Raw genomic sequence first — 23,763 nt, 5'->3', positions numbered from 1 at the left:
CTGGTGCGTCACCGGGGCTCCCGCGCCGGGGCTCCGCGCGCTTCCCGCGCCCCCAGCCTCCCACCCCAGCCCCCAAGCCCGCACCGTGCGCCCCCCCCCCCCGCCAGGCCCCGGCTCCTAGGGCGCGCGTGCCCGCAGGCTGGGGATGTGGGGGCCCGGGGTCATGTCCCGCGGGAACCCTCATCTCCAGCACCCTTAGCCTTGCTGGGAAACTAAGAGCATCCTTGCTCGGGGACTGGCAGGCTGGGCGCGGCCACATCCCATCTGCCACCAAAAGGTACAGAAAATACCCTCAGTCCTCGCCCACCCACCGGGGTGGGGCGGGAAGTGAACGGAGAAATGGTTAATTTCCGAAAAAAAAAAAAAAAAATCCAGGGGGCATTGTCTCCACTGGCAGGGCGAAGGGTAACTCTGCTGTTGCTAAGTAACGGGAGAGGAAGGGAGAGGAAGGGCCAGCCGGGTCGGCCCCGCACTTTGGGAGCGAGCAAGGTGCTGGCTGCCTCCCCACCCCCAAGGACCACGAAGGCGGGAACAAGTCCTCAGCATTCCTGCTGCTGCTGGGAGATCCTGGGCGAGCTCCTGGGTTGCTTTTGAATTGCAAGTGTTTTGCTCTGTAAAGAGATATTTAAAACCTCTTAATTACAGTCCTCTACCTTCAGGGAAAGGCAGCTGGAACGCTGTCCATTTTCCAACTCCAGGTAAGATACCCTGAAAGCTCTGGAAGAGATAAATAGCAAAAACATTGTGAGCAACCATTACCAAGGTTGGTAGGAAAAGGAGGCCCTGGTTCATTCTCCGTGAAAACAACAGATGCGATGACTGGCCTTTAGAAAATATTTCTTGAAAAATCAAAATTCCTAGTCCTTGTCTACCATCTTCTAATCATAAATGTCACAAAGAGCATTTGTTTTAGATCTTTGATCTCCATAATTGGACGTTTGCTCCAGACAAGTGTGCACCTTTGCCGGCACCATTTGTGGGAGAATGAAGAAGGTCCACTTGGAGCCAAAAAATAGCTTACCGCTTCCCCCATCCCCGCTTTCCCCGCCAGGGAATAATCACCTAGTTTTAAAAGTGAGAAATATAAGGGCAGGAGTAGATAGCATAATGTTTATTTAGAGACTCTCATGCCTGTGGCTCCAAAGTCCCAGGTTCAATCCCCCGCACCACCATAAGCCAGAGCTGAGCAGTACCCTGGTTTAAAAAAAAAAGAGAGAGAGAAATGTTTGTGGCATTTCAAATCCAAAAAAATCCAAATTCTGACTCATTATTCCCACCCCGAAAATCTCTCCTGTGTGCCTCCTTCAATGTCCCTTCCCCCAGGTGCTTGACTAAGCCATTTTGTTTTCTAATATCCAAACTCTGAACCAGTTCTACTAAATCAATTACAAGGAAAGTCAGCATCAACATTTCAGGGTACCTCATTTCAGGCTGGGGAGATACCTCAGTGGTTATGCAAAAAGACTTTCATCCTTGCGGCTCTAAGGTTTCAGGTTCAGTTCCTAGCACTACCATAAGCCAGGGCAGTACAGTGTTCTGGTGTCTCTATTTTTCTCTCTATATTTACAAATGAGGTACCTCATTTCCTTATTTTATATTTCTAATTATTACAGTGTCCTTTATGGTAGAGTTTTGTCCAATATGGAAAGAAGAAGAGGGTTAGTTTAATACAGTGTTTCCATAGTGGATCCCAAGATAAGTAGCACCACTTAGGAACTTGTTAGAAATGCAAATTCTAGGGAGTCAGGTGGTAGCGCAGTGGATGTGGCACAAAGAGCAAGGACCAGCATCAGGATCCCAGTTTGAACCCCCAGCTTCCCACCTGCAGGGGAGTCGCTTCACTGGCCATGAAGCAGGTCAGCAGGTGTCTTTCTCTCCCTCTCTCTTCCCCTTCTCTGTTTCTCTCTGTCCTATCTAACAACAATGACATCAACTATAACAACAATAACTACAACAGTAATAAAAAACAAAGGCAACAGAAGGGAAAAATAAATATAAAAAGATTTAAAAAAGAAAGAAAGAAAAAAAGAAATGCAATTTTTTAAATTTATTTTTTATTTAAGAAAGGATATATTAACAAAACCATAGGATAGGAGGGGTACAACTCCACACAATTCCCACCACCCAATCTCCATATCCCATCCCCTCCCCTGATAGCTTTCCCATTCTCTATCCCTCTGGGAGCATGGACCCAGGGTCGTTGTGGGTTGCAGAAGGTAGAAGGTCTGGCTTCTGTAATTGCTTCCCCGCTGAACATGGGCGTTGACTGGTCGGTCCATACTCCCAGTCTGCCTCTCTCTTTCCCTAGTAGGGTGGGTCTCTGGGGAAGCAGAGCTCCAGGACACATTGGTGGGGTCTTCAGTCTAGGGAAGCCTGGCCGGCATCCTGATGGCATCTGGAACCTGGTGACTGAAAAGAGAGTTAACATAAAAAGCCAAACAAATTGTTGAGCAATCATGGACCCAAAGGTTGGAATAGTGGAGAGGAAGTGTTGGGGGGGTACTTACTGCAAACTCTAGTGTACTTCTGCTTTCAGGTATATATTTTGCAGTAGTTTATGGATACGTGTGAACATATGCTCTCTCTCACAGAACCTGGTCAATATCTAGGTTTTGGGACTTTGTTAGAAACTCATCAACTACAACAACAATAATAAAAAGGGCAACAAAAGAGAAAAATAAATATAAAAAGATTAAAGAAAGAAAGAAAAAAGGAAAAGAAATGCAAATTCTAAGTGACCTAGAGTTGGGGCCCTTTAAGGACTGCTGATTCTATCAGTCTTTCATCGCTGAGACTACAGCAATTACAGTTTGGCTCCAGAAACCTGGACTTCTAGTTCCCTTGTTTGTACTCCTTGTTCTGAAGTCTTCTATGTCTGATATCATCCTAGTCCCTGCAGATTTCTTATACTGGTATATCTTTTCCATTCTTTCATGTTTATTCTGTCTTTTTTTAATATTTATTTTATTTATTCCCTTTTGTTGCCCTTGTTGTTTTATTTTTGTAGTTATTATTGTTGTTGTCGTTGTTGGATAGGACAGAGAGAAATGGAGAGAGGAGGGGAAGACAGAGAGGGGGAGAGAAAGATAGACACCTGCAGACCTGCTTCACCGCCTGTGAAGCGACTCCCCTGCAGGTGGGGAGCCGGGGTTCGAACCGGGATCCATACGCCGGTCCTTGTGCTTTGTGCCACCTGCGCTTAACCCGCTGCGCTACAGCCCGACTCCCTCTGTCTTTATTTTTAAAGAAAGGATTTATACTCTTGCCAAGAGCATAGGATTGGATCTTGCATTTTATGGGAAGACAGTGCCCGGGAATGAACCTAAAACATCATGCATAGTGCAATATCAGTGAGTGTCACCCTCAGCTGAACTTTCTGTGTCTTTATTTATTTATTCAGAAGAGAAAAATATTCAACATGACAAGCTGTGCTTTTTAATAGGGGAAAATGGATCATTTATTTCTCTTTAGGATTTTATTTATTTATGAAAGGCAGAAATTGAGAGGGAAGGGAGAGCTAGAGCAGGATGTAAAGGTAGACAGCTAGCACTCCTTCACTGCTCAAGAGGTTTTCACCCGCCAGGTGGGGACCAGAGGCTTGCACTTGGGTCCTTGCACTTTGTAACACGTGCACTCAGCCAGGCCTCTTGGATCATTTACCTCTTATGTGATTTGTTTTCTATTTGTTTTCTTATTTATTGCTCACCAGTTCCTCTTTCCTGCTGCTTTTAGACTGAGTGAACTTTCGCTCCCATTTTAGCTTTGTGTTTGTTGGCTTATAATCTTCTTTTTCTTGATTATTCTAGGGTTTATACTATGCACATTTAACTTATCTTAGTCTAACATCAAGTGGCATGCCATTTCATATTTGCTGTAAGTTCTTTGCAGTAATATATTTTCATTTTCCCTCTACCATTTCTGTTATTCTTTTTTTTTATCATTTTTCACTTATATATTTAATAAACCCTCACAAAACAGTATTGGTTTTGCTTCAGGAAATCTACTTCTTTTATTTTTTTTTTTATTTTTATTTTTTTACATTTATTTTTTTTATTTATTCCTTTTGTTGCCCTTGTTGTAGTTATTATTGTTGTTGTCGTTGTTGGATAGGACAGAGAGAAATGGAGAGAGGAGGGGAAGACAGAGAGGAGGAGAGAAAGACAGACACCTGCAGACCTGCTTCACCTCCTGTGAAGCGACTCCCTTGCAGGTGGGGAGCCGGGGTTTGAACCGGGATCCTTATGCCGGTCCTTGCGCTTTGCGCCACCTGCGCTTTAACCCGCTGCGCTACAGCCCGACTCCCTACTTCTTTTATTTTTTAAGTATGTACATATTTTCTTGTGGAGAGAGAGAGAGAGAGAGAGAGAGAGAGAGTCAGTCCAGGACTAGAGCACTACTCAGCTCTGGCATATGGCCACGGGGCTGGAGGGAGTAAACTTCTGTGACCTTGGCATGCCAGTCCTATGCTATTGTACTGAGCTGTCTTCCCAGCTCAACTGTCTTATCTTTTCTTTATCACTTTATTGATGAAATGTTGATTTACATGATTGTTGTCACAGGGGTACAGTTCCACGTTTCTTCAGTATGGTTGTCACCATACCTAACCCACCACTCAGACATCATCCTGTTCCACCATAGAGCACTGGATCCCCATCTCCTGTTGGCTCCCACTTCCTCCTGCTTTCCTTCCTCTCAGTCTTCAGATTTGCCATGAAAGACCATAATTTATCAGGTTTCATTCTGCCTTACCTATTGCTGTTTCTTAGGCTCCATCTATGAGTGAGATCACCCACTACTCAAGCTTCTCCCTCTGGTTTACTTCACTGAATGCAATTCTCTCCAGCTCCATCCATGTTATATCAAAAGAGAAAATTTCATAATTTCTTACAGCTTTATTTCATTGTGTATATACATTACAACTTTATTTAATTTTTTAATTAGTGATTTAATAATGATTAACAAGACTGTAAGTTAACAGGGGTACAATTCCACACAGTTCCCAACATCAGAGCTCTATGTCCCTCCATTGGGAACTTCCCTATTCTTTATCCTTCTAGGAGTATGAACCAAAATTCTTTATGGAGTACAGAAAGTGGAAGGCCTGGCTTCTGTAATTGCTTCTCAGCTGGACATGGGCATTGGCACGTCAATCCATACTCCCACCCTGTGTCTCTCTTTCACTAGTGAGATAGGGCTCTGGAGAGGTATGGTTCCAGGACACATTGGTGAGGTTGTCTTCCCAGGGAAGTCAGGATGGCATTGTGGTAGCATCTGCAACTTGGTGGCTGAAAGGTGGTATTATATAAAGCAAATTGTTCAATAAATGGTCATCCAAATGTGGCAATAGAGCAAATGAAACTAGGGTCTTTGTGTGGGAGTAAGCTGGGAAGTTTTTAGATATATTTCATGTATACTACAACTTTCTTAACCATTCATCTATTGTTGGGTCTTTGGGTTGTTTCCAAACTTTAGCTATTACAGATAGTGTTGCCATCAACATAGGAATGTATAGATCTCTTCACTAAGTTTTTTTATGTTCTTTGAATACATGTCTATAGATAGAATTGCTGGACTACACAGTAGATCCAATTCTAAATTAGGAATTACTAGACTGCTTTCCACAAGGGCTGGGCCATTTTACATTCCTGACAACAGTGTAAAAATGATCCCTTTTTTCCTCATCCTCACTAGTGTTTGTTTCTGTCTTTTTTGGTGTATGACATTTTCACCGGTGTAAAGTGTTATTTCATTGTCTTGATTTGCATTTCTATTATTACCAGGAATTAAGCATTTTTCCAACTCTCTTCTTTGGTGAAGAATGTTCAGATCCTTTCCCTATTTTTTTATATGTCTTTTTAAAATTATTATTGATTTAATAATGATCAACAAGTCCATAGGATAAGAGGGGTACAATTCCACACAATACCCACCACCAGAGTAATGTACCCTATCCCCTCCATGGGAAGCTTTCCTATCCTTTATCCCTCTGGGATCATGGACCCAGGGTCATTATGGGGTGCAGAAGGTGGAAGGTCTGGCTTCTGTAATTGCTTCTCCACTGGACATGGGTGTTGGCAAGTCGATCCATACTCCCAGCCTGTTTCTATCTTTCCCTAGTGGGGCAGGGCTCTGGAGAGGTGGGGTTCCAGGATACATTGGTGAGGTCATCTGTACTCACCTGTGGCTTACTGAGTTTCTGAAGAAAGCCTGGTTGTAGTTTATTGAATTTTCAGGTGATTTTTAGTTGTTTTTCTTAAGTTTCACAGGAAAGTTATCTCAGTATTTATCAGTTTTAGAAAATTCACAGCTATTGTTAATTTTTATTTCTCTCTCTCTCTCTCTCTCTTTTTTTTTTTTTTTTTTTTTTTTTTTAACCAGAGCACCACTCAGCTCTGGCTTATGGTGGTGCAGGGGATTGAACCTGGGACTTTAGAACCTCAGGTATGAGAGCTTCTTTGCATAACCATCATATTATTTACCCTTATCCCCAGCTATTATTTCTTTAAATATTTCCCCTCCTTGCTCCTCTCCTTCTAGAACTCTAATAACATATGTGATTGACCACTTGAAATTGTAGTGTGAGTCACTGAAGGCGCTGTTAAAGTAATTTTTTCACGGTGCGCTAAGGAGTAAATATACTGCCTTATGCATGCTGATTCCCAGCCCACTGATTATTCCCCATTTCTCTTGGGAGAAAGAGAAGGAGAGACAACAAAGCAACCATGGAACTTCCTCTGTGCTGTCCATGGTGCTCACATGTGGTTTTGGGGATCCAATCTGGGAGCTGACATATGGTTAAGGCAGGCTCTCTATCCACTGAGCTACCTCCTGCCACCCCAAAAAATAATTCCTTAAACTCTTTTTTTTTTCTGAATGAGAGAGAAAGAGACCAAGTGAACACTTTATCAATCCGATGTGGTGCATGAGATAGAACCAGGTCCTCATGTGTGTGACACGTGTGTTTGACTGCCACGTCACTTCCCTAGTCCTAAAATAATCCTGTTCTCTGTTTAAGTTTGGACACTTCCTGCTGCTTTTAATCATATTCACAGGGTTTTTTTTTTCTTCTGAAATGTCAAGCCAAGACTTCCACTTTAGTTTATATGTTTCTAAAAGTTCCATTTGAACTCTTTAATCTTCGTTTTTTTTTTTTTCCTTATTAGTTATTCTGTAAATCCTTAGGCATGCTGAACACATTTTTAATATGTGCTTTAATGTGAATTTGACAATATCTCTCATTTTCTTGGTCAGTTTCTAGCAAATGAATGTTCTCATGTGTTGGGTCACACTTTTTTTTTTTTGCTTCCAGGGTTATCATGAGCTACCAGCACTACAAATCCACTGATCCTGGAGGTTATTTTTCCCATTTTGTTACCCTTGTTGTGTTTGTGATGTAATTATTGCCATTGCTGTTGTTATTGTTGTTGGATAGGACAGAGAGAAATTGAGAGAGAAAGGGAAGACAGAGAGGAGAAGAGAAATGCAGACACTATAGACCTGCTTCATCGCTTGTGAAGCAACCCCCCTGCAGATGGTTAGCTGGGGGCTCGAACTGGGATCCTTACACAGGTCCTTTTGCTTCATGCCATATGCGCTTAACCCACTGTGCTACCAACCAGCCCCCATTGGGTCCCTTTTTTTAAAAAAAAATCTTTATTGGGGGATTAATGTTTTACATTTGCCAGTAAATACAATGGTTTGTACATGCGTAACATTTCTCAGTTTTCCATATAACAATACAACCCCCACTAGGTCCTCTGTCATCCTTTTTTGGGTCCCATTTTTTTTTTATCAATGTACCTAGCTATTTTTAAGTTGGATGTTAAAAATTATAAATGTTATTGTTGTGAATATGGATTTTGTCTTAAAAGGCAAGGGACTTTGTTCTGGCCAGCAGTGGAGTTACTTTTGGATCGGTTGGGTCCCTTTGATAGGTATTTTAAATGCTAGTTTAGCCTTCCCACTATGGTAGGATTCCTCTGGGTGCTCAGTTGAATAGCTTTGTGTTCAGTTATCCCTTCTCCACTGACTTGTTGAAAGGCAAAGGCATCCACTCCTCCTTCTCCCTACTGTGAATGCTGGAAAGTGTTCATCTTAGAGTTCTCTGGACAGCCTTTACCTACTGGATTCTGTCTTTTGCACATGACATAGTTATTCAGACAGAGCTTCCAGGGGCCCCAGGAACAGTTTCTCTTTGTCTGAGCACTTACTAAAGTGTTCTGTCTCCTCAGCTTAGTAAGACTTCAAAAAAAAAAAAAAATCAGGGCTGCCCACTATCACCATGACAATTCAACATAGTGTTGGAAGTTCTTGCCATAGCAATCAGGCAGGAGCAAGGAATTAAAGGGATACAGATTGGAAGAGAAGAAGTCAAACTCTCCCTATTTGCAAATGACATGATAGTATACACAGAAAAACCTAAGGAATCCAGCAAGAAGCTTTTCGAAATCATCAGGAAATACAGTAAGGTGTCAGGCTACAAAATTAACATTCAAAAGTCAGTGGCATTCCTCTGTGCAAACACTAAGCTAGAAGAAATAGAAATCCAGAAATCAATTCCTTTTACTGTAGCAATAAAAACAATAAAATATCTAGGAGTAAACCTAACCAAAGAAGTGAAAGACTTGTATACTGAAAATTATGAGTCAATTACTCAAGGAAATTGAAAAAGACATAAAGAAGTGGAAAGATATTCCATGTTCATGGGTTGGAAGAATTAACATCATCAAAATGAATATACTACCCAGAGCCATCTACAAATTTAATGCTATCCCCATCAAGATCCCAAGCACATTTTTTAGGAGAATAGAACAAATGCTACAAATGTTTATCTGGAACCAGAAAAGACCTAGAATTGCCAAAACAATCTTGAGAAAAAAGAATAGAACCGGAGGCATCACACTCCCAGATCTCAAATTGTATTATAGGGCCGTTGTCATCAAAACTGCTTAGTACTGGAACATGAACAGACACACTGACCAGTGGAATAGAATTGAGAGCCCAGAAGTGAGCCCCCACACCTATGGACATCTAATCTTTGACAAAGGGGCTCAGACTATTAAATGGGGAAATCAGAGTCTCTTCAACAAATGGTGTTGGAAACAATGGGTTGAAACATGCAGAAGAATGAAACTGAACCACTGTATCTCACCAAATACAAAAGTAAATTACAAGTGGATCAAGGACTTGAATGTTAGACCAGAAACTATCAGATACTTAGAGGAAAATATTGGCAGAACTCTTTTCTGCATACATTTTAAAGACATCTTCAATGAAACGAATCCAATTACAAAGAAGACTAAGGCAAGCATAAACCTATGGGACTACATCAAATTAAAAAGCTTCTTCACAGCAAAAGAAACCACTACCCAAACCAAGAGACCCCTCACAGAATGGGAGAAGATCTTTACATGCCATACATCAGACAAGAGGCTAATAACCAGAATATATAAAGAACTTGCAAATCTCAATAACAAGACAACAAATAACCCCACCCCAAAATGGGAGGAGGACATGGGCAGAATATTCACCACAGGAGAGATCCAAAAGGCTGAGAAACACATGAAAAAATGCTCCAACTCTCTGATTGTCAGAGAAATGCAAATAAAGACAACAATGAGATACCACTTCACTCCTGTGAGAATCTCATTCATCAAAAAAGGTAACAGCAGCAAATGCTGGAGAGGTTATGGGATCAAAGGAACCCTCCTCCACTGCTGGTGGGAATGTCAGTTGGTCCAGCCTCTGTGGAGAACAGTCTGGAGAACTCTCAGAAGGCTAGAAATGGACCTACCCTATGATCCTGCAATTCCTCTCCTGGGGATATATCCTAAGGAACCCAACACACCCATCTAAAAAGATCTGTGTACACATACGTTCTTGGCAGCACAATTTGTAATAGCCAAAACCTGGAAGTAACCCAGGTGTCCAACAACAGATGAGTGGCTGAGCAAGCTGTGGTATATATAAACAATGGAATACTACTCAGCTGTAAAAAATGGTGACTTCACCGTTTTCAGCTGATCTTGAATGGACCTTGAAAAAATCATGTTGAGTGAAATAAGTCAGAAACAGAAGGATGAATATAGGATGATCTCACTCTCAGGCTGAAGTTGGAAAACAAGATCAGAAAAGAAAACACAAGTAGAACCTGAAATGGAATTGGCATATCGCACCAAAGTAAAAGACTCTGGGGTGGGTGGATGGGGAGAATACAGGTCCAAGAAGGATGACAGAGGACCTAGTGGGGGTTGTATTGTTATATGGGAAACTGGGGAATGTTATGCATGTACAAACTATTGTACTTACTATTGAATGTAAAACATTAATTCCCCCCCAAAAAAAAATTAAAATGGGAAAAAAATCATAGTCTTCAAATCATTGTCTCCGTGTGTGTGTGCCTGTGTGTGTGTGGTGGGTTAATGGTTTACAGTACATTTGGCACATGGGTACCATTTCTCATTTCCTCATGATAGGTGTCTGCAGAACACTTTTCTTTAAAATTTTTTTTCTCTTTTGTTGCTCTTGTTTTTGTATCGTTGTTGTGATTATTATTGTTGTTATTGATGTTGTTGTTGGATAGAACAGAGAGAAATGGAGAGAGGAGGGGAAGACAGAGAGGGGGAGAGAAAGACAGACACCTGCAGGCCTACTTCACCGCTTTTGAAGTGATCCCCCCCCACAAGTGGGAAGCTGGGGGCTTGAACCGTGATCTTTACGCTGGTCTTTGAGCTTGGCGCCATGTGTGCTTAACCTGCTGTGCTACCGCTGACCCCCTCTGCAGAACACTTCCACCTCTAACTTAGGACCTTTTCTACCATCTTGCACCAGGATCTCAAAATCTCAAAGTCCTCTCCACCCTCTCCTTCCTCCTCCTTCCCCAGAGTCTTTTGCTTTGGTGTCACACCCAGCCCATCCAAATTTCACTTTGTGTTTTCCCTTTCTTTCTTATTTCTTAAGTTTTAGCTATAAGTGAGATCACCCAGTATTTGTCCTTCTCTTTTTGGCTTATCTCTCCTAACATGGTTCCTTCCAAGATGAGGCAAACAAAAACAAAAACAAAAACAAGAAAAGATGTCTTCATCATTTTTAACATCTGAGTAGTATTCCACTGTGTATAATATATACAACACCATTTTTTAGCCATTTAACTGTCTTTGGGGATCTGGGTTGCTTCCATGTTTGTGCTGCTATGAATGTTAAGTATACATAGATCTCTTTCGATCGATATTTTTGCTTCTTTTGGAAAAAATCTCTAGAAGAGTAATTACTATGTCATAGAGTAGGCTTATTTCTTGTGTTCTCTCTCTGACTTCTGCTCTCTCTGCTGGCTTTTTTCCACTATTTGAAAATCACTGTTTTGTATATTTTTTCTTCTTTCTTTCTTTCTTTGTTTCTTTCTTTCTTTCTCTTTTTTCGCCTTCAGGGTTATTGCTGGGCCTTGGTGCCTGCACTATGAATCCATTGCTCCTGGAGGACATTTTCCCCATTTTCGTTGCCCTGTTGTTATTGTTATTGTAATTGTTGCCATTGCTGTTGTTGTTGGATAGGACAGAGAGAAAATGAGAGAGGAGGGGAAGACAGAGAGGGGCGAGAAAGACAGACACATGCAGACCTGCTTCACTGCCTGTGAAGCGACCCCTCTATGTCCAGTTTTAAACACTTCAAAATGCAATCATAATTACAGTAGAAAATATATATACTTGAATATACTTTGAGTTGGAAATTTTTACATGTATGTTACATGACCTGAACAGAAAAATAAATTTTGCCACCATGACAGGATGACACTTCCTTTGCATAACTGACTCCATCTTGACCTGAACCTGAACCTGAGCAGCTGCTTTACTTGCCAACAACAAGTAGATCTGGGGCCCATATTCAGCTTAGGGGCCTATGTGACCTCTGCATCCCTGTAGATCTAAGCTCACATTCTGTGGTTATGAGTAGGAATGTTCCAAGCTGCCCCAATTTCAGGACCCATCTTCCTCAGGTGTAGCATAGAGTATATTGTCCAGCCTCCCTTCGGAGGATGGAACTTTCTCTACTGTTGTTGATCTGTGTTGAGTGCAAGGTCCTATGGGGACCCATCCAAATCGATGGGGTTTACAGTCAACATTATTTATACACCTTTTCCATATTTGGGAGCTACTCTCTTCCCTGATCTAGCTTTCTGGTAATTTTTCCAGCCATGACATCATCTCCCTAGACAGTAACTTAGATCCACCTGCATATCAGATGTCAGGCTCAGGGGAAAAAAAAAAAAACTAGTATAGTCATGGGCTCTTTGGAATATAACTAAAATAGGACTACTATCTACAAAACAGAGACCCCCCCCCAACTCTTCATCTGCACTATTCCAACCTAGGTTCATGATTAGTCAACAATTTGTTCGGTTTTATATGTTAACTCATTTTTTCAGCCACCGGGTTCCAGATGCTACCATGATGCCAACCGGACTTCCCTGGACAGACAGCCCCACCAATGTGTCCTGGAGCTCTGCTTCCCCAGAGCCCTGCCCCACTAGGGAAAGAGAAAGGCAGGCTGGGCCTATGGATCGACCTGCCAATGCCCATGTTCAGCGGGGAAGCAATTACAGAAGCCAGACTTTCCACTTTCTGCACCCCATAATGACCCTGGGTCCATACTTCTACAGGGATAAAGAATAGGAAAGCTATCAGGGGAGGAGGGGATGGGATATGGAGTTCTGGTGGTGGGAATTGTGTCGAGTTGTACCCTCTTATCGTATGGTTTTTGCCAGTGTTTCCTTTTTATACATAAAATTTTTAAAAAAGAAATTAACCATTTAGTTAAAACTCATTTCCAATCTGAAAAAAAAAGTAGTTCTTAGTGTTCTGAAAATTTTCATTGTTGATTGTTTCCATAATGGGTTGTCCTGACCACAGTAACAGAGCGCCTTAACCACCGTATGTTTGGCTTCTGTAACCTAGCTTACCTTCTGCACTTACTCCTATCAGTGACTGTGCTACAGTGAACTCGGGACTACACTCTGAGCAGTGCTTTTAGCTGTTGAGTGTAGTCACCAGCCGGCTTAATTAAGACTCAAATTTGACTGAACTGGTCTCGGGTGGGCTGATACTTACCCCACAACACCGCTTTGAGGACACTGGGTTGCAACTCAGCTGTTTAAGATAAATTAAATAAAGTAATTGGTCCTTTGAGGCCAAAAATGACCAAATGATCATTTGAGACTGGGCTATAGCATTGTTGTTCAAATGCTGAGCTTGTGTCTTCTCTCAAGAACAAAATTAATGACCGACAAAGTTAGAAGACAATTCTAGAAACAAAAATCTTAGCAAAGATTATTTTGTGGCAAAATTTGGCTCATTTCCAAAGTGAATGAAATTGTACTTACCCAAACTTCTGAATGCTGATAACAATAGTGTTATTATTATTATTTTGTTCTCAAATTTTAATTTTGTTCAAAGAACTTTAAAAATCTTTGGAATCTTTTGGAATCTTCTGTCTCTCTCACTATCAACTCCCCTCCCTCTGGACTTCTGGCTATCCCTATCCAATAAATAAAATGATAATACATTTTTTAATTGTTTAAAAAATCTTTGGACTCTAATTTCATGCATTGAAAAATTACTTTTTCTGAAGTCTCAGAAAAAATTAAGCTATAATTTTCATGCTTGTGGTGAGGATACAAGTGATTCATTAGACAATACATATACTTTTAAAAGATTCATTTTTCATTTTTATGTGGTTTTTTAAGTAGAGATACACAGATCAAAAGACCAGAGCACTGCTAGGCTCTGGCTTATGGTGCTACTGGGGATTGAACCTGGGACCTCAGAGCCTCAGGCACAAAAGTGTCTTCCAAAACTACTCTGCTCTCTCCCCAGTTCATTTTTTAATTTCATATGAGATAGTTTCACATGCAAGAAAGAGAGAGACCAGAACACCACTCCAGAACATGGGGTGCAGGACATGAAACCAGGAATCTCTGACATGAAAGCCCTGCACTCTAGTGGCTGGGCAGTTTCTCCAGCTACTCACTAGGAATGCCCATAGATAATATCATGCATAACGTTTTATCACAAAAATCAATCATATAACATCTACTCATGTGTGCTACTAGTTAGATAAACATTAGATTTTACTTATTGTTTATTTATGTATTTACTTATTTATTTTTGCCTCCAGGGTTATTGCTGGGACTCAGTGCCTGCATCATGAATCCACTGCTCCTGGAGGCTATTCCCCACTCTTTTTTGTTGTTGTTGTTGCCCTTTGTTGTTTTATTGTTGTTGTGGTTATTATTATAGTTGTTACTGATGTCATTGCTGGATAGGACAGAGAGAGGGGGAGAGAAAGACAGACAGACCCCTGCTTTACTGCCTGTGAAGCGAATCCCCCTGCAAGTGGGGAGCTGGGGGCTCGAACCAGGTACCTTACAGCAGTCCTTGCGCTTTACACCATGTGCGCTTAATCTACTGTGCTACCGCCCAGCCCCCAGATTCTATTTATTTATTATAATTTTTAAATTTTTATTTATTTTTATTTTTTTCCCTCCAGGGTTATTGCTGGGCTCGGTGCCTGCACCATGAATCCACCACTCCTGGAGGCCATTTTTTCCCCCTTTTGTTGCCCTGGTTGTAGCCTCGTATGGTTATTATTACTGCCATTGTTGATGTTGTTTGTTGTTCGATAGGACAGAGAGAAATGGAGAGAAGAGGGGAAGACAGAGAATGGGAAAGAAAGATAGACACCTGCAGACCTGCTTCACTGCCTGTGAAGTGACTCCCCTGCAGATGAGGAGCCGGGGGCTCGAACCGGGATCCTTACACCAGTCCTTGTGCTTTGCACCACATGTGCTTAACCCACTGCACCACCGCCCAACCCCCTATTATTATTATTTTATTATTATTATTATTATTATGGTGGTACGAGGGACTTTGGAACTTTGGAACCCGAGGCATGAGAGTCTCTTTGCATAACCATTATACTATCTACCCCTGCCCTAGACCCTATTTACAATGATGAATTGAAGCACATGTCTCAGTGTGTAGTTAAAACTGAAAGAACTCGTGTACCCCATCGTCCTTTTGTTAAGTATTTTGCTTCTGATCATACCCATTACAAACAGACAGACCGAGGCTGACACAAGAAATAGGGGAAGATGGGAGTTGGATGGTAGCGTGGTGCAAAGTGCAAGGACTGGCAGAAGGATCCCGGTTTGAGCCTCCAGCTCCCCACCTGCAGGGGAGTCACTTCACAGGCGGTGAAGCAGGTCTGCAGGTGTCTGTCTTTCTCTCCCCCTCTGTCTTCCCCTCCTCTCTCCATTTCTCTCTGTCCTATCCAACAGCGACGACATCAATAACAACAATAACTACAACAATATATTAAAAAAGAAATAGGGGAAGTTGAAGTATTTATTCACACAAACACATAGAATAGCCATTATTACAAACTTACACATGTACAGAGACAGAACAAAGAACACTGGGACCTCAGGAAACCTGAGGGGGGTTCCCCCCCCAATCCGGAGTGCCAACAGGGGCGTGTTGTTTGGGAGAGAGACCCAGATGCTGAGAGCTCATCTCCTTTTAAAGGGAATGGGAGTGGGGGGCTTCAAGGTGGGGGTCACACGAGTACATTCCTAGAATAAACATTCCGAAACTACCATGCGGCTCCAGGAAGCAAATGGGCAGGTTAGTGATAACCATCATGGCACAAAGGTTACAAGACAGACGGGTTTCGGTAATTTTCTTAATCAGAAATTCTCTGCTTTCCTTGGGTAGGTAGGGAAAGGGGGAAGGAAATTCCTTCATTATCTAGTCCTCTAAAGGTTTGCTCTTAATCGCTAAAATCACCTAGCTTTCTATATGGGGGATTCCTACTTGAATCAACTTGGGGGATTTACTCCTTCACACTTTCTATCTTGGGCATGTTTTCACACAACTTGTTTTTAGTCCTCCGTGAAGGTATCATGTATGGGGTCAGCTTATTTCTTAGCTTTTGTCTTTTGCTGTTAGCTTATTTTGAGAGCCAGGCTTGTTTCTATGAAAGTTTTGTTCGTGTATGCTGGAGTTTTCACTGTTGTTGAGGTGAGGGAAAGCGGACTTGCTAGTCTGCCGCCATCTTGGCATTTCCTCCTTGGTATCTTTTTTAAAAAAATTTTTGTTTTAAATTTATTTTCCCTTTTGTTGCCCTTTTATTGTTGTTGTAGTTATTGTTGTTGTTACTGATGTCGTCATTGTTGGATAGGACAGAGAGAAATGGAGAGAGGAGGGGAAGACAGAGAGGGGAGAGAAAGACAGACACACCTGCAGACCTGCTTCACTGCTTGTGAAGCGGCTCCCACCCCCTTGGTATCTTAAGCCACATTTGTTTGCAGTTGTGGGATTTCAAGGGAAGTATAATGAGTTTATCTGGTGTTGGGGTCTTGGAGGAAAGACCCCACCCCTCTGGGTTTTGCTCTAACCAGAGGAATGAGTTGAGTAACAGGTTAGAAAAGGGAAAATTTAGGTAGTAGTAAGTGCTTGGAAGGGGCCTTGGAGAGTTTTTTTAATATTTATTTATTCCCTTTTGTTGCCCTTAATATTTATTTTATTTATTTATTCCCTTTTGTTGCCCTTGTTTTATTGTTGTAATTATTATTGTTGTTGTTGTTGTTGGATAGGACAGAGAGAAATGGAGAGAGGAGGGGAAGACAGAGAATGGGAGAGAAAGATAGACACCTGCAGACCTGCTTTATTGCCTGTGAAGCGACTCCCCTGCAGGTGGGGAGCCGGGGGCTCGAACTGGGATCCTTACGCTGGTCCTTGCGCTTTGTGCCACATGCACTTAACCCGCTGGGCTACTGCCCAACTCCCATTGGAGAGTTTTTTTTAAAGTGAAGCTGGTCTGCAGGTATCTATCTTTCTCTCCCTCTCTCTGTCTTCTCCTCCTTTCTCGATTTCTCTCTGTCCTAATAACAACAAGGGCAACAAAAAATGGGAAAAATGGATTCATAGTGCAGGCACAAAGCCCCAGTGATAACCCTGCAGACAAAAAAAAAAGGAACAAGTATACAGATATAGAAATAATAGTTAACTATTAACAAACTATTGTATTTGTTGTTGACTATAAAATATTAATCCCCCAATAAAGAAAAAACTGTTTAAAAAAAAAGAATTAATAGTTAACCTGTATCTGTGACCTTGGGAGAATCACTGCAGTTTTCAATGGAGGGAATGAGGACACAGCTCTGGTGGTGGGAACAGTGAACACTGTACCCCTGTTGTTTTGTGAATCACTAATAATTTTTAAAAACTTTGTACAATTTTTTTTTATTTTTTTGGATAGGACAGAGAGAAGTTGAGAGGGGAGGGGAAGATAGGGAGAGAGAAAGACAGACGCTTGCAGACCGGCTTCACTGCTTGTGAAGCAACCTCTTGCAGGTGGAGGAGCCGGGGGCTCAAACCAGGATCCTTTCGAGTCCTTGAGCTTCGTAGGATGAGTGCTTAACCCGGTATGCGATTGCCCAGCTCCTTTTTGTATTTGTTTACCCATCATTTTTGTAACACTCACCAGAGAATCTGTGGTGTGTATAGGTCTTGGGTCTTTGCTCTTTCATATTCCTGCCTTGAGCCTTTGCACGTGTATTGCATGGAACATACCTGCTTGCACTTGTTAAGTTTCTATTCATACACTGAGTTTCCAGTGAAAACTTCACTTTCTCAAGTGTAGGTGACCATCAAAAGGCAAGTCTTTATTAGGCCCTTGATAATCAAGGCTGCCAAAAGATAAAGCATGGGAAAGGACCCCATGGCCTTTGATTAAACCTGCAACTTTTAAAATTATGTTTGTAAACATTAACAGAACATTCTGACCTGGCCTTGGCTTTGTTAGCTGCTAAATAAACCCAAACATATAGTAAGAGTTTATAAACATCAGGTGTTGCTTGAATTTATGTAACCGCTTGCCTACTGTTTAACTGATGATGTAAAGTACATGTACATGTATTATCCTAAATAAAGCTTTGCTGTGTCTCTGGCACAAGCCCTCCCTACCCCCAGCTCTAGTTCCTCCTCTCGGGACCCCGTTGCCCTGCACAGGACACAGCGGCTAGACTCAAGGGGCTTTCCTTGAGCCCCTTTATTTAAGCTGGATTTTTCCTGCTGTATTTTCTCAGAAGATCCTTTTACCTCCTAACATTTAAGCCTACTTTAAACTATATACATTATATGTCACTGATATATAATGTCAGTGTGTTTCTCCCTCAGACTGCACCCTTCAAGAATGTAAGGAGCACATTCTTGAAGGTGGTTGAAACCCAGCGCCTTATGATGGAGGAAGGTGAGGTGCTTATGGGGGTGTGGTATGATGACATACCTTGGGGAGACATGTCCACCTGTAATGATAACTGCCTTGTAAACAAACATTTCTCCAATAAGGTGATTTTTATGAAATTTATTCCCAATTATTCCTCAGCATTTAGTGTGGTACCTGGAACACAATAGAACAAAATAGAGATCTGCTATGGGGGTGGGGAAGGAGGAAAGGGCACAGATCCTCCCATAAAATGAATGATTTGAATTTAGGACTACTGTCTGAACTCCCTTTAAAGTAATGGTTAAAGTATCAAGCTCACAAAGTGACAATCAATGGAAATTATCATTCCCTAGTGATGTAAGTTTATAGTAAAGTTAGAGAACTTCTGTGGGATATAACAAAAGAAGCCACTAATTTTCAAGATACATTCATAATAGTTAAATTACATATGGAATAGGTCTTTAACACTCAATGGAATGGGAGGTGGTATTTATGCACCACATATTAGATAAAGGACTAATAAACAAAACATAGAAGAAAACTCATAAAACTCAGCAACACCAAAACAAGCAAGCAAACAAAAAAGGCCCCGTTACAAAATGGGAAGAAGATCTGAACATATTCTTCACTAAAGAAGATATTCAGAAAAATGCCTGAAGTCACTGCTTGTCATGGAAATTAAGATGACAATGAATCATACCAGTGAGACTGTCATAGAGTGTCATAGTGCCTTAGAAAGGACAGAAAGATGGCTTGGGAAATGGAGCAGTGGATAAAGCATTGGACTCTCAAGCATGAGGTCCTGAGTTCATTCTCCAGCATTGCATATGCCAGAGTAATACTTTTATTCTCTCTCTTCCCCTCCTCTCTCATAAATAAGTAAATAATTTTTTAAAAGACAGAAACAATACTTGCTAGGGGATGATGAAAAAGGAACACTGCTATAAATATACCTTTGGTGGAAATGAAAATTGGCCTCTGTGGAAAACAGTCTGGAGATTTCTTAGAACATTAAATATATGGAGCCGGGCGGTAGCGCAGCAGGTTAAGTGCACGTGGCACAAAGCTCAAGGACCGGCGTAAGGATCCCGATTCGAGCCCCCAGCTCCCCACCTGCAGGGGAGTAGCTTCACAGGCGGTGAAGCAGGTCTGCAGGTGTCTGTCTTTCTCTCCCATTCTCTGTCTTCCCCTCCTCTCTCCATTTCTCTCTGTCCTATCCAACAACGATGACATCAGTGACAACTACAACAATAAACAACAAAGGCAACAAAAGAAAATTAAAAAAATTAAAAATAAACATTAAATATAGACTTGCCATCTGATCCAGAGCCGGCAATTCTAAAGAACACAAAAACACTGATCTGAAGAGGTCTGTGCACACCTGTGTTCACTGCAGTGCTGTCTGTAACAGCCAAAATTTGGAAACAAACAGGGTAGACGAATCGTTAAGGAAGTTGTGGTATAGATACACAATGAAAACTACTCAGCTTTAAGAAATGATGCCGTTTTTTTCTTTTGCCACAACTTGGGAGCATGCAAATTGAAGGAGTTAAGTGAAGTAAGCTCGAAGGAGAAGGACCAATACCAGATAACCTCACTCATCACTCATTTAAGAAGCAAAGAAAGGAAAAATGCATAGTGAAACCTTAATTAGCTGTGATCTATTGCAGCAAACTCAAGGACTCTGGATGGGGGCCAAGACTGAAAGGTGATCAAAACCCAGCGCCTTATGATGGAGGAAGGTGAGACACTCATGGTGTGTGTGTGTGTGTGTGTGTGTGTGTGTGTGTGTGTGTGTGTTGTGATGACATATCTTGGGGAGCTATGTCCACCTGTAGTGATAACTGTCTTGTAAATCAACATTTCTCCAATAAGGCGATCTTAGTGAAATATTGATCATTACATTGATTTTTATGAAATTTATTCCCAATTTAAAGTGGCAATGTATACAAAGATAAGAGCTTGTGATAATTTACAGAAATGTCTGCTACATGCACATTACAAAGTATTTCAAACGTACACATATGAACTTACGTGCTGAATAAATAGTTGCCCCAATTTATTTCATTTTTACATAAAAATATAATATTGCACTCTTAACAAGACCAATTATTTTGCATATTTTCTCATTAGATAAATGATGAAATTCGGCCTTAAAAAAAAAAGACTGAGTAGCAACCCTATTCTAGTAGGGAGCTAATTTAAAGCTCTCAGTAGAAAAATGAAAGCTAGACAATAGCTGCATTTTTTTTTAATACAAAGCAAATCACTTCAACGTGAATAGGAATAATCTCATCTCTGCAACTATCTGGCCTTCAGGGTTGAGAGCCCAGGGCGCTCTTCCATATGCATGCGGTTAAGGCTGTAAGCATACATGGCCACCTGCTTCCTGGTGTGGTCACCTTGACAGCAGAGACTGTGGAATTGTTTCCTACAGGTTTTAAGCAGAATGTTTTAGAAAGTCTGGAAGTTACAAAAGTAGTTCTGTAAACACCATATGAATTAAGTATCCACAACAAACACGCCAAGTTATTCTTAGGCAGGAATACATATTTTTATCCCATGGTAGCACGTTATTTATTGAGCTTAGTTTACAGTGTTTTCGAAGCCAAAATCGCAGCACCCAAAGTAAGAATGTAGCCACATATCATGGTAGAGATAAAAGGTATTTAGGAATTTTGTCTTTATAGCATGTAAGTTTGCAGTAGCATATACTTAACTTTTTCTGTTGTCCTTAGAATTCTTAGGGGATACAGATTAGTAGGGACAGTAAAAACTGTTGCCTCAAAGAATGATTCTGCCTCCTATTTAAGAACAAAGTTAAGATGTCTCCCATTATTGTAGAATTCTGTTTGGGAACTGAGAACTCTTTCCGCACCCGAGATTAAATGCTTTACCTAGACCATATCTGTAATATTTGCGGAAATTTTTTGCATAATAGGAGTTTTTTTATTTTTATAAATTGTAAAGTAGTCAATGCTCTATAAATGGCAGGTATTAAGAGCTTTATCATTGTGTTTAAATCTTAGTGACTCAACTAAGGATATTTAATATCTAGTGTTAAGAAGTCAAAATAAGATCCTTATGATGAAACAAAATATGTCTGAAATCAAAGATATTTGTATTCTTTTCATGGATTATAGAAGATTGGGGTTCTACTTTGAGCTACATGGCAACTGGCAAAAACTGCCTGACACTGAGATGCATTAGTAATTTGTTTTCAGTATTCAGATATTCCAGGAAATGTTTGGTAGAGAGGCATCTACTAAATAACTTCTCAGTGAAAGGAATTAATACAGTTCTGAATTCTTTATCTTTTCCTCCCCTCACCCCTTACCATGTTTTAGGGGATTATCTTGACATACAACCTTTAAAATATAATTATATAAACAAGTAGCTAACCAATTAAATCCATTGACCCTCTGAAATAACAGAAAAAGAAGAGAATTTATGCTTTAAAATACCCTTTTATGGGGGGGGAATCTTTAAGAATATGACTTTAATTTACCATGGAAGACTTGAATTTTGTTGGTTAGTGCTTCCTGACACAACCTCCAGATTATCACTAAGACCAAAACTCTTTCTTTCAAGACCTTGAGAGGCTGCAGAATTTTATGCAGATCAAGAGACTGTCATTATTTGAATAGTTTGGTCATAGTGACATCACCAGATTTAGTTTGGAGTTAGCAGTGCCTTAGAGAATAGGGCGTTTTCTCTCATTCATCCAGCTGCATAGCTGCTAAGGAAGGAGTAGAACATGGGCTGCTTCAAGCGCTGTTGGTCCTTCCGACACCAGGCAATCACAGTCCCATCGCTATTTGCTGTGTACAAATGGTGACCATCACAGGAAAATGTAAGGCTGTAAAAAAAAAAAAAAAGTTCCCCTTGGTACATTGTACTTTCTAAAATTCTGTTAGTACATAGATGGTCATATAGCAGTTAGTGTAAAAACTTTGGTAGGGGTATGGTGTGGAACTAGATTGCCCTGTGATCATATAATCATATAAGCCATTATTCAGTAACTAATAAAAGCAGTATAAAGATGTTGATTCTTACTAGGGTGGGCAGAGATAAACAACATGTTAGTTTTGATTATAATTTAAATATCATTTACTGTGGCAATACAGAATAAATCAGCATTATTTTATGGAGATACTTTCATTAAGGAGGGAATGGTAAAAATGTAATAATAATAAATCATTAATTTGGGTCCCTTAAACTTAAATTTAGTACACTACAAAAAATTATTTTAATAAAGTAAAACTTGGTTGGTATATTTCACCAAAGTGAAAAAACTAGGGTATGTGTGTGTGGGGAGGTTCAGGTCTTGGAACATGATGGCAGAGGAGGACCTAGTGGGGGTTGTATTGTTATGTGGAAAGCTGAGAAGTGTCATGCATGTACAAACTATTGTATTTACTGTTGATTGTAAAACATTAATCCCCCAATAAAATAATTTAAAAAATTAAAAATAAAGTAAAACTTGGACTTTTTTCCCCCCTCCATATCCTTCTTATCAAGGCTTTACTGTTCTGGGTTGATCTTTTCAGACTTACATAGAGAGAGAGGGACAGACAGGAGGAGAAGATACCATAGCACCAAAGCCACCTCAAACCTGTAAGCTGGGTTCAAACCTGCAGCTCATGCCTGGTAGAGGAAGTGCACCCAGGTGAGCTAGTTTGTTGAATGCCACCCTCACCCTCCACAAGAAAATCTGAATCAGCTATGTCCAAGTGAACGTTTATAGTAAAATTTGTTAACAAAGGCAAGAGTATGGGAGGCGGGCGGTAGCATAGCGGGTTAAGTGTACTGGCAGAAGGATCCTGGTTTGAGCCCTGGTTCCTCACCTGCAGGGGAGTCGCTTCACAAGCGGTGAAGCAGGTCTGCAGGTGTCTATCTTTCTCTCTCCCTCTCTGTCTTCCCCTCCTCTCTCAATTTCTCTCTGTCCTATCCAACAATGACGACATCAATAACAACAACAACTACAACAATAAAAACCAACAAGGGCAACAAAAGGAAATAAATAAATAAATTTTTTTTTTAAAAGGCAAGAGTATATGCTTATTCAGTCTTGTCAAAAATCTGGTGATTTTTTTTTTTTTTTTCAGATATACAGGGGGGAAAATACAGCATCTGTACTTCAGAAGACCTTGCCCGGACACAATCCCAGACTGCCTTCCTGTTAGTCTTTTGAATTCTTGACTCAGACTATAAATTCCACAAAACAAAGACTATGCTTTTCCTTGCCTCTAGGCCCTAGTTGACCTGGTACAGCAGATTCTCCAAGTATTTATTGCTTAATTCAGTGTGATAAATGCTGGTTAAAAAAAAAAATTACAGCCAATGTTGAACCAAATGAGATGAGAAGCTGGTTTCTTCACACATCATTTACTTAAACTCAGTTTTCAAGGACCTGTCAACATTAAGTGAGGACTTAATCAAAAACATTTGTTATATGTTTCATTATGACGTTCATCACAC

The 23,763-nt window shown here is 40.8% G+C and overlaps 1 protein-coding gene and 1 long non-coding RNA gene across 5 annotated transcripts in view; one reads left to right on the top strand and one right to left on the bottom strand.

Moving 5' to 3' along the window:
• Nucleotides 1-189: 189 nt before the first annotated feature.
• LOC132538899 (uncharacterized) lies at nt 190-23,486 on the top strand. The gene is made up of 4 exons (XR_009550202.1): nt 190-277; nt 18,234-18,306; nt 19,953-20,024; nt 23,391-23,486. It is a non-coding gene; the product is annotated as an uncharacterized LOC132538899 (long non-coding RNA).
• LYST (lysosomal trafficking regulator) overlaps nt 20,187-23,763 on the bottom strand; it is a 188,280-nt gene continuing 184,703 nt past the window's right edge. For all 4 annotated transcript variants that reach the window (XM_016188071.2, XM_060191968.1, XM_060191966.1 and 1 more), the window contains one exon: nt 20,187-22,141. In XM_016188071.2, coding sequence (XP_016043557.2) covers nt 22,003-22,141 — 139 coding nt within the window. In that variant the 3' untranslated portion in view covers nt 20,187-22,002. The remainder of the gene's footprint in view (nt 22,142-23,763) is intronic.

The sequence above is a fragment of the Erinaceus europaeus genome, chromosome 6, assembly GCF_950295315.1.
Source record: "Erinaceus europaeus chromosome 6, mEriEur2.1, whole genome shotgun sequence".
Taxonomy (NCBI): domain Eukaryota; kingdom Metazoa; phylum Chordata; class Mammalia; order Eulipotyphla; family Erinaceidae; genus Erinaceus; species Erinaceus europaeus.
The sequence above is the reverse complement of the archived record's forward strand: the minus strand, read 5'-3'. Positions and strand labels throughout refer to the sequence as shown.